The 11,083-nt window shown below is 38.3% G+C and overlaps 1 protein-coding gene across 1 annotated transcript in view; it reads left to right on the top strand.

The window, feature by feature from the left end:
- Positions 1-6,100, top strand: part of fhl3a (four and a half LIM domains 3a) — a 46,571-nt gene extending 40,471 nt beyond the window's left edge. Inside the window, exons 5-6 of the mRNA XM_012875048.3 lie at positions 77-263; positions 2,255-6,100. Of these exons, the coding sequence (XP_012730502.1) occupies positions 77-263; positions 2,255-2,406 (339 nt within the window). The 3' untranslated portion in view covers positions 2,407-6,100. The remainder of the gene's footprint in view (positions 1-76; positions 264-2,254) is intronic.
- Positions 6,101-11,083: the final 4,983 nt, after the last annotated feature.

Raw genomic sequence — 11,083 nt, forward strand, 5'->3', positions numbered from 1 at the left:
AGTAGGATTGACCCTTTGCAGAAATGCTCATGTGAAATAATTTCTACATAAATGAGTGACGTATTTTTCTATTAAGGCCCTGGCTAAAGGTGGCGTGACCTATCGGGATGAGCCGTGGCACAAGGAGTGTTTTGTGTGCACGAGCTGTAAGACGCAGCTGGCTGGTCAACATTTCACCTCCAGAGATGAAAACCCCTATTGCCTCAAGTGCTTTGGCAGCTTGTATGCCAAGAAGTGTGAGGCCTGCAGCAAACCAATTACAGGCAAGATTAAATTACTTTACTTTATCCTGTTAGTTACATTTGGGAAAGTACGAAAAAAGATGCTTGAATATTTAAGGATGCTTTACAGCTGCTTTACTGTGGATTATAGCAACTGGCTTTGTATTATTGTTAAGGTAAGGGGTTATTTAAAATATAATTTGAAAAAAAGATAAGGTAAACCTTGACTGATACCTAAGGCAGAAATTAATTTGAGAATAAAAATAACACTATACAATTTACAATTCAAGTACAAATACACTACATTGTCATCATTGGCGGAGGGCAAGTGTGAAGCCTGAGAAACTCTGATTCTTTTGATCAAAAATATAATGTCCTGCATTTTGTGTCCACTTGTGTCCAAGACAGTTAATATCCATGACTTAAAGTACACTTGGTTTCAGCTAGACTCAAAACAACGCATTTTACTGAAAACCACACTAAAACTTAAAACATTAACAGCACTCAGGTAAAGTCCACTTTTACCTTAAAACCACTGGGGGAAATTAAAGATTATGTGTCTGGCAAAGAGCATAGAACACCAATGAACAGATCATTAATTGAATGTATAAAATGTATGAATGTATAAAATATCTGTTCAATAAACCCAAAGTTGAAAAGAATAATCTCACAATTAAAATATTCTATAAACCACTTACAGAATGTATTATTTAAATAAAAAAGTAATCGTTTGCAATGAGACTTATTATAAAAGCTCTCCATATATGAACTTAATTTCTATAATATCTTGATAATGCTTCACCACAAACCTATTTTCTAAACAACTATCTGAGCAGGATGTAAAGTCTTCAGTAAAAGATTAAGCTGCTTCCATCACACAGACTGGACGAGTAGCAACATTAGTCAACTAAGTTGACATTAGTCAACTTAGTTGACTAATGTCAACTAATCCTATAAATTCTAAAATATCTCACATTTTACTTTAGATTATTTTTTTATTTATTTTTTGTCCAATTCTCTGCTTTAATATGTGTTTTCTGCAACTCTTATAAACGATCTTGCTGCTATTGACGGATCATTGACGTGGCGTAGTTCTTCACAATCTGTTATTGTCATGTAACCAGCCGTACTTTTTTTTTTTTTTTTTTTTACTTTATAATCAACCTTAAAATATTGATTAGCACAAAGATTTTAACCAATCGAGACCACAGTGGCAAATAAACCGTAACAGTTTATTATTGCAAGCCAGTTAAATGGGGAGAAAACAGCCAAACTGTTGTTAGAGTCTGACATCCGTTTTGAAAGGATCTCTGCATCCTGACCTTTCTGTTTACATTGCGCTTCTTCTGCTCCCAGTTGTGTCCTCTCTTTCGGTGCCTGTGTTATATCCACAGATTACAGCAGGAGAAGCCATGTAGATTCAATCGTTTGTTTTAGCTGTCCTAACCCTTGACACAGCGCGACTGCTAAAATTATTTCAACAGGCCAGGCCTGAACGTTGCTCGAAGTTTCTACTGCTGCAGTAAAAGTTCTTTCTGCAAGACTCAGTGGTCCTGAGTAGAATTAAAGTCCACACATTTAATATTTTCTTATTTAAATGAAAGGTATGTACTATAAAATGCATAATACTTCTGGGCTTTGACATAAGGTTCAAAAAGGTTTAATGGGGTAAAAAACTTTTAACAAGTTACATCTGCCACTGTGTTTTAGTACAAAGAAATGATTGATTCACATGATTGACAGAATATTCATTAACTCAATCAATAAATAATGTGATTTAAATTTTGATATTGAATCCTTATAAGATTTATAACTAACGTTGGCTTTCTCTTAGCCTGAACAAATGCCTTGAAACAGCTGTTCAGATAGCATAAGATTTCGAACCCATTTGACGTTTTTGAACCACAAAATTGTGTTATTTTTGGCTCCGTGATTCTCACTGCAGCCAGGTCTACGACTTTGCAGCTAAACTTGATTAAAAGTCAACGCACATTCCCTTAAACTCAAACGGACTTCTTGTCCCCTTGCCCTAGGTTTCGGAGGAGGAAAGTACATCTCATTTGAAGAACGTCAGTGGCATCAGCCCTGCTTCACCTGCTCCCAGTGTTCCATCTCACTCGTGGGCGCCGGCTTTTTCCCAGATGCCGATAGGATCCTGTGCCGTGAATGCCACAGCAACCTATAAAGCACTTACTCACAGAGGTCTCACCATTCCTTCTGTCCTTCAACAGCTTTTTTTTTTTAAAACACCATGGGTTATTTACCAAAGAGGGTAACACAGGCAAAAAAAAAAAAAAAAAATCCTGCCTCAGGTTGTTTTAATATAAAGACATTAGTTTATGTAAGAGAAGCTATGATAATGTGCAAAATCGTGCTGACGCGGCGTTGTTTTGCATAAATCAGCACAAAGTTTTCTCTTTAGAAAGAAAGTTAAAAGATTTTGTTTTTGGAGTGCCTTATTACCAACATTATTTCAATGTTATTTAGTGTTGAAAAAAGAAACTGCAAATGCTTGCCACTTTTCCAAATATGTCTTAATTAATGTTACTTCAGGGCTCTAAAGAAAAGACACATAACACTGATCTATTACACATCGCCTGTGGTCTATATTTCAGTTATATGGTGGAGTTACTGTTCTAATGCTCTTATAACTGCAGGTCCATGCATTTTGAATGTTGCTTTTTATCACCTTTTCATTATCGCTTTATTATCTAATGTTTTGCTTTATGCATTTCTAACAAGTTACTGTATATAGTGACACAGAAGGAGGTGTGATTCATTTTGTAAAAAAAAAAAAAAAAAAAGTGTCCTGATCCTGGACTGATTTTTTTTTTTTTCCTTAAATTTAAAGTGAAAACAAGTTGTTGTTGGTAGTTTTTTGGTTGTCAGGACATTTCATTTGCACTTTGGAAAAGATGCGCCTTCGCTGCCACATTATGTGCACATAAATACACAACAGAAACACACAACATAAGCAGCAGATCTCTTTCTGCCACATGTTTAGTTTTTTTTACTTCGCAGTGACACCTATTTTACATAAAGATTAATTTCAGCTTTCTTTTTTTTTAGTTTTGTAATGTATATTTTTAATATCTGTGCACAAAGAGTATGTTTAACTTTGAAAGAAAATGCAAATACTGTTTCACATCGCAAAAAAAATATGCATGCCTTGATTTGCCACGGTTTCTCTCACTACTTAATTTGTTGTTTTTAATGTTAGCTACAATCATGTATGTGAAAAATTTTAGTGCTTCAACAAACTATATACTGCATTACAGATTTCTTGTTTTTGCTTTTATATTGGTCACACTTAATCAAGCGATCGCTTTGACCGCTTTTTCAAGTCATCAAAACAACTCTTGCACGTATCAGACAAAGATTCAAAATGTCGTTTTTGCAGGATCATTTTCTTTATTAAGACAAACTCCTTAAGTCCAGGCCAACCTTGCTCTATGTGGAAAAAGTAGACGTACCAAATGGCTGTGCCGCCCAACATTTGCCAATATGCATTTGAAATAACATGCAGTGAGTCTTTTACATCGCTATTAAGGCATTTTGGTCCATTCTTCTTTTTTTTCATCAGATGGTTTTCCAACATGAACTGCTGCTTTAGGTTAATGTCAAAGCCTCTAAGTTGAATTCATGTCTTTGACAAGGCCACTCCAAAACATTCTTTTTGTAAAAGAACTTTGAGCCATTCGGAGATGGTCCCTCTGTACACTTCGGATCATTGTCCTGCTGCATAATCCAAGTGTGCTCAAGCTTAAATACGAAAACTGATGGCCGGATATTCTCCTTCAGGATTTCTGGTACAGAGCACAACTTGTGGTTCCAGGTCCTCAGGCAGCAAAGCAGTGTGACCGTTGGCATAATGTTCTTTTTCTAGAAAGCTGTGTTATTGCTATGCCAAATGTCACCAAACGCATATCTACTTTTGTCTCGTCAGTCCGCGGAATATTTTCCACAATATTTTGGGAATGAAGATGTTTTGTTAGAAAATGCAAAATGGGACATTGTGTGCTTTTTATTCACCAGCCAGTGTTTTTTTTTTTTTTTTTTTCATGGATACCGTTTTTATTCCCAGACTCTCTCTTAATGTTAAATATTGAACACTCACTTAGTGCAGTGAGGCCACCCGTGTTGATGTATTCCTGGGTTATTTCAGGACCTCCTTGAAGAGCGATCGATGGGTCTTTGAAGTAATTCTGCTAGCCCAGCCATTTGTGAGTAAGCTAGACTGATAATCTGTAGCATTCTACGTTACGTTCTGCACATTATCCATCTGGTCTTGATACTGTTGAATATGTTTGGGGAAAAGAGGGATATTCAGCAGAACTTTATGAGCTGATTGGGCGAAGCGACACCAAGTGCCCACCTACCAAAATTTGGTTTTAGTCAATCACAGTATCAAATGAAAAGGTTGTAAGCAGCATACACCATGAGAAACCACAATAAGTTACGTTGCACAAGGCACGTGTTGCTGTTCTTCTTCCAAAGAATTAGGGTTCGGCTGTGGGCTCGGCACGTCTTGCTGTCACAGCTGTATGGCCTGCCTCAAACCATAATACTGCAACGTGATTCAGCGCACAAATACTTTTGAATGCACAAATGTTGCAAGAGCTTATAGGTAAGGTTAATATCTGGAAAGGGTTACCACTGTTCCACACCCTTTATTTTTAACTTTTCTTATTTATGGGTAATTGAGAGATGCCAATGTCTTCTTAATCTATTATTGAATATCTTTAGAACGAGCCACCAGGTGTTGTATATGAAGCTGTTATAGCCTGCTTCTTGTTGTCAAACAGGTCCTATTTATATGATTTCTGCCTTTTTCCTACAGGTCAGGCAGTAATCAAGCTTGGTCTGGCTAGTGAAATTGAACTCAGCCTTCTTAAAAATGTGGATAGCTTTCTTTCCCATTATAAATGAAACTATTTCAAAACTGCTTTTATTATTTACCAAGGTTTCTTTTTGTTATGTATCCTGTCTGGCAGTGTAGCACTAAGGATTGCCGTCTTAATGCGAAAGAGAGACCAAGAGATTTACTTTCACAAGTGGAGCATTACTGCTGTCACTATAGTGCTCTGCTTGGTACATATGTATAAAAAAAACAAAAACTTTATTGGACATTATTTTTGCATTATTTCAAATTCAATGGACACAGAAACCTAAACGTGAGAAAAAGGTGACGCAAAACATTGAAGGGGAGAGAAGGTGACAAAAACAGCGCAGAGAAAAAAGAGGGTGCCAGATAACGTCATTGGAGTCTGCTTCTACGCCTGCAGAAAGAGATAAAAAAAAACATCACTGCAAAATACACAGTATTGTTTATTACAAGATGTATTTAGTGACAGCCAAAGCTAACTCTAGGGTTTTTTTGTATAGAAGTGTATCTGTAAGCACCTGGATCCAAACAGCTGTGGGTTTTGTGAGAGTACACTTGCATATATTTAAGGTTTATCCATAAGGAAAATGTTCAGTAGTGATTATGAGGAGCCAAAGATCCGCCTCCCAGAACGGCGACGCAGACACCGGGGGGACCAGAACCCCAGACTAAGATTTCTTTGTCTGGAATTAAAATTTGTTTGATGACTTGAAACTTTTAAGTGTGACACAACAAAAGAAAACAGTGGAAATCTGTAAAGAGGCAAAAAAAAAACCTTTTCACAATAGTGTAGGTATAGTTTTTGTTTTGATTATTTCGGCTTTGATGCTGGTGAGTCAGAGTTGGCCAACAAATGTTTTGAGATGGAAAATATGCCATCAAGATGACAATCGTTTCAGCTTAATGTAAATCAGTTTTTGACTGTTGTGGATAAATTGTTACTGCTATTTCTAAAGAGCAATTAAATAAAGTGACACTGACTTATTCTTTTTTACCTGTTTGCTTTTTTTTCTCTCTCCTGTGGTTATGCTGAAAATCTATCTCTGGGTTAAGCATGTGCGGCTTTTTGGCGACTTGTGTTTATGGGCAAAGCCAAAGAAAATCCCTCTGGTGTGTTCAAAATGGGTTTCTAGGAAAGAAGTGTGCGGGTGTGAGCGCAGCTCCAAAGGGAGAGGGCATGAAAATGTGGGAGTGTGAGAAAGCATGCATGTTTAACAGGGAGTAAAAAGAGAGTGTTTCCATACATTTAGGATAATCATATATGCAAGTACCAGATACATAAAAAAAAAAGAAAAGTGTGTGTGTGTCAGTCTGTCCCCGACTGGACACTTCTGTTTATGCTGAGTTGACTGTTTTCCTGCCTTGATGGAGCGCACATACAACAGATCCCCTCTTCTGTCGGCTGTTGGTGAAATGTCCTCCTCCCTGCCTCTGTTTCAGATTTTTTCACCAAAAAAGGAGATGGAAAAGTCATAGCTGCATGGGGGAGGGCAATGGTGGAGCACAGAGAGAGAAATGAGTGTGGGAGAACGAGAGGAGAGAGACGGAGAGGGAGGATGTTCACATCTGGAGTTGCTCCATGGCACTTTCATCTGGAGGGGGGGTTCAGCTAACACGTGGCCTCCTCTGGATTTATTAGAGGAAGGGACAAGAGGGGAAATGATGGGCGAACAGGAAGGGTCAAAGGCTGAAAATGAACTGTGTCAGACGGTACACACGCTTTAAAAGCAACAGAATCATGGTCGTGGTTATGAGTATTAAGATCATATGATCTGCCTTACGCTAAGATCCCTTTTTTTTCCATTTTCTCCTTTTTCCGTGACAAATATGTCCCAGACCGAAGAGAATCTGTCCTTTTTATAGCTATATTTTCACCATGTCGGTCACTCAATGCAAAAATCCTGTTTATTCAGCTGTGCCAACTACTATAATGTATAGCTAAAATAAATCAGTATGACTTTTAATGTCATGTAAACATAAAGATGGTGTATGCAATTAACTCTTGGGTAATTGCATTAACTTAAATCTTGGGTTCAAATCCTGGCCTAGAGTCTTTTTGCCTGAGGTTTGCATTTTCTCCTTGTGCATCCTTGGGTTCTCTCCGGGTCCTCCATCTTTTTATTCACGGTTCAAAACATGACCGTTATGTTAATTGGTCTCTCTACATTTCCCTCGGGAACGGGTCTGTGCATGTGTGCTGGTTTGTCCGGTCCCTGATGGACTGGTGACCTGTCTACGGTGAACCCTGCTGGAGGTAGGCACCAGCTTCGCCTCCCTGTCACCCTGCGGATAAGGACAATGGATGGATGTTGTAATTAGCTTATTTTCCTCACTTCTTACTTTCTTTACCCACATCACGGTGTCCCTGTTGCTCTCTGAGCTGTGACATATCAATCACTAAGATCTGGAAATCTGGCCAGATATTTTATTGCCAAACTTAGTCGAGATGCAGCATGACGAAAAATGGTAGCTTGTCAAATCTTGCATCCAGTACTTTGTGATCGTGTTCTTGCACACATTAAATGATGATTCAATATTGTGAACCTCGAGCAATGAACATTAACTAAAGATTTACAGAAATTACAATAAGCTACTAATATAGCCTGTGAATCTATTAATAAAGAAGCTTATAGACAGCATATTTGCATGGACTTACCGATAAGAAATATACATTTAAAATCAAACCAACCTTATGTACTTGTGCTGATATGAACAAAAGGGCACGTGTCTAAAGAAATTACCATGTTTAGCTGTCTATTAAGCTGAACTCTAATGTTTTTCCAGACTGCATTAAGCTTTTATAGAAACATGCAGGAAATATCTGGAACAAAGGAAAGAGAAATAAAAGGGTTTATAGTTAGGCGTTCAACATCTAGTCTTATTCAGTTGCAGACCGAGAGTAATGCAGATTGATTCAACTACTATCTGGTTTTCTTTGTTAGAAAGAAAACCCTGTCTTTGTATAAAACAGAGAAATTCAAGTTGCACCTTATCAGAAACATAGACTTCAGCTGTTAGTCTGGCCATAAAAAAAAAACATTCTCTTCAAGATGGAATACTGGAGACGAGAGTCTGCATGGCCTGATGGGAAAGCAAAAGGTTAGACACCACTCCTATTTTAGCCTCCCTGCACTGGCTTCCCAGCAAATATAGAATATAATTCAAAATGTAAGTGTTGACTTTTAGAGCCTTGCATGTTCAGGCTCCCAAATATGTCTCGGATCTGTTGTGCCCCTACACACCTGGCAGCAAACCTTCAGTCCTCAGGTCAGAATCCTCTCCCGGTTCCAAAGACCCGCTTTAAAACCAGAGGAGACTGGTCCTTTCAAGCTGTTGCTCCATAATAGTGGAATTCCCATCCAGGAAGCTTTCTCAGTTGAAAATGTCTGGACAGTGTGGAGTTCAAAGCTTTATAAACCTGCAAGCGAGGCCTCATTGGAGCTTAGATTGACATGCATATACGCCTGGAGCTGGTCGCCCCAACAATGGAGAGTCGTTCCACATGACTCCAGACATTTTTAATTGAGAAAGCTTCCTGTATAGGATAAAAGTCCAGTTGTTTTATTTTTTTTACTTTTTTGGATTGATCATGACCTGGATGACTGAAAATCTTCACTAACATACTTTCTGTCACTTTGTGTGGCCAAATCTGTTGATTCTTTCAAAAAGCAGCTGAAGACCTATCTATTACTTCGAGCCTCTGGTTAACTGGGCTTTGATTGCTTTTTTAATCAGTTATTTTATATAATTTTAAATTGTCTGTGCTGTTTCAGATGTCTTTTGTGAAGCCCTTTGTGATTTTATCTGCGAAAGGGTGCTATATAAACAGTTTCTTCTTCCTCTAAAGACGTAACTTATTTGAGGGCAGTGTGCCATACAAATTTTAAAATGTTAGTCCCTTCAGTTAAACTTTAACAGAAATCCAATCATCCGAGCTCTGATCAAACAAAACTGGGTAAAAGGTTGGCGCAAATCTGTGCATCCAGGTGGCTTGGCGAGAGGATAAAACTGCACAGATCCACAAACACGGAAAACAAAGCAGCTTTGCTCAACAATGTGCTTCATGTTCAACAACCCTGGCATAGTTCTGGCATCTTGCCTCAACATCCGCATCCAGATGAACACAATTGCTGTAAAAGAGGGGGGGGGGCAGCGGTGCAGGAGTTAGGGAGTTTTTCCTGTAACTGCCGGTTTGCCGGTTCAATCCCCCACTCTGACTGTTGCAGTTGTGTCCTTGGGCAAGACACTTCACCTGCATTGCCTACTGGCGGTGGTGCTGAGGTGGCGGCCTCGCTGCTGTCAGTCTGTGGCTACCAACACAGCTCGCCACCGTGAATGTGTGAGTGAATGGGAGAATGAATGACTGTAGTGTAAAGCGCTTTGAGGTCGTTGGACTTGATAAAAGCACATGCCATTTACCATAAACATTGACAGAAGTGGGAAGTGAACTGAAGAGCTTAAAAGGGATATATTTAATTTTTGTAAAATAGCATAAAAACATGTTTTCTTCAATGTCCAGGTACAAACCTAACATTCGATCCTGTTTGTGACAACCTAGATTTCGAAATATCAGTGCCTTCTGTGAGAAACGGTTTGCATAATCACTTCAGAGCGAAGCCAACATGTTTGTACAAACTATCTATGGAGAAACTTCCCAAACATTATTACATTTTTGGGGGACAGTAGTCTAGCGGGTATGATGAAGCAGTTAACCCTGAACGTTATTGCTGGATCGAAGGGCGGCTTTCATCTGCTTGTTATTTCATGGTACACAGACACGTTGTTTTACTTATCGTCCTACATTTTTACTTCAGGCAGTTTTACTCCTTTCATTGCCCCACCCTGCCATTATATGCTGATTGTCTGTCACATGCTACTCATTTGTCATCAGTTCTCTCAGCACTGACCAGTTGCTTTTGTTAAATGACAGAACGTTGTTGTTCTACTCTGCTGCAGTTCCTCGTCCTGGAGCTTTGTGTCTGACACACTATTTCTCCATTTGTTGTTTTGTGCTGTTGCTAGGGCATATCGGTAAAACAGAAATCCTATCGATAAATATCGATAGTTATCAAAAAATTCGAAACGTATATTTTAAGTGCAGCTCTTGCTATTTTGGTGTTACTTAATGACCTAGTGTTAGACAAACACTGAATTCAAGCTCAACCCGTTATTCAACCAACTTTTTATCAAAACTGCAAGTTACTAAAAAAAAAAGAAAAGAAAATATAAGACATACTCTCTGAACTCTTTGAAGGGGGCGGAGTTTGGCTGTGATTGGTTTGGATGATGTTAATGACTGTAGAACTTTTTATTGACTTTTTTTCTATCGTACCACACATCTATATATATATATATATATATATATATATATATATATATATATATATGCCTCTCGCATATATACATATATGTGAGAGGCAGGGTACACCCTGGAAGGGTCACCAGTACATCACATGGTAGACAGCTAATTAGATTCATCACAGTCCTTAAATGCTTTATTGTTTGAATGATTTAATGGATTTAAATAACCAGATTGAGTTGAATTAAGAGTGTTACAGTCTTAAATTAAACAGATTAAAGTCTGATGAGCTCATCTGTCATAAATACGCCATGTCTTAAAGCAAAATCTAATGAGATTTATTTTAGCCTTTAGGAATGGTAGAAAGCCAAAGGAAGCTGATATCCTAATGTTGGGACTAAAGCCACATGACATACTTTCTTCATTAAGTTATTGAATAAACTGTGTTGATTAGCAGATGGGGCTGACCCCAGTGTTGGATAAGTGGAGCAAATTAGCTGAAGTGAAAATTACAAAGTGTTTGGTTTCGCTCACAAGCTTTGCTGGTTGCTATCCCACAGGGGGACCACATTCCCAAGCGCTGAAGCTTCCTTTTAGCTTGTCGAGAGTAAATATTAAAACTCTGCAGCTTGAGATCATACAAAGATAAGTGCGTGCCACGAATCGATTGTGTAAACT

This window comes from Fundulus heteroclitus, chromosome 3 (assembly GCF_011125445.2).
Source record: "Fundulus heteroclitus isolate FHET01 chromosome 3, MU-UCD_Fhet_4.1, whole genome shotgun sequence".
NCBI lineage: Eukaryota > Metazoa > Chordata > Actinopteri > Cyprinodontiformes > Fundulidae > Fundulus > Fundulus heteroclitus.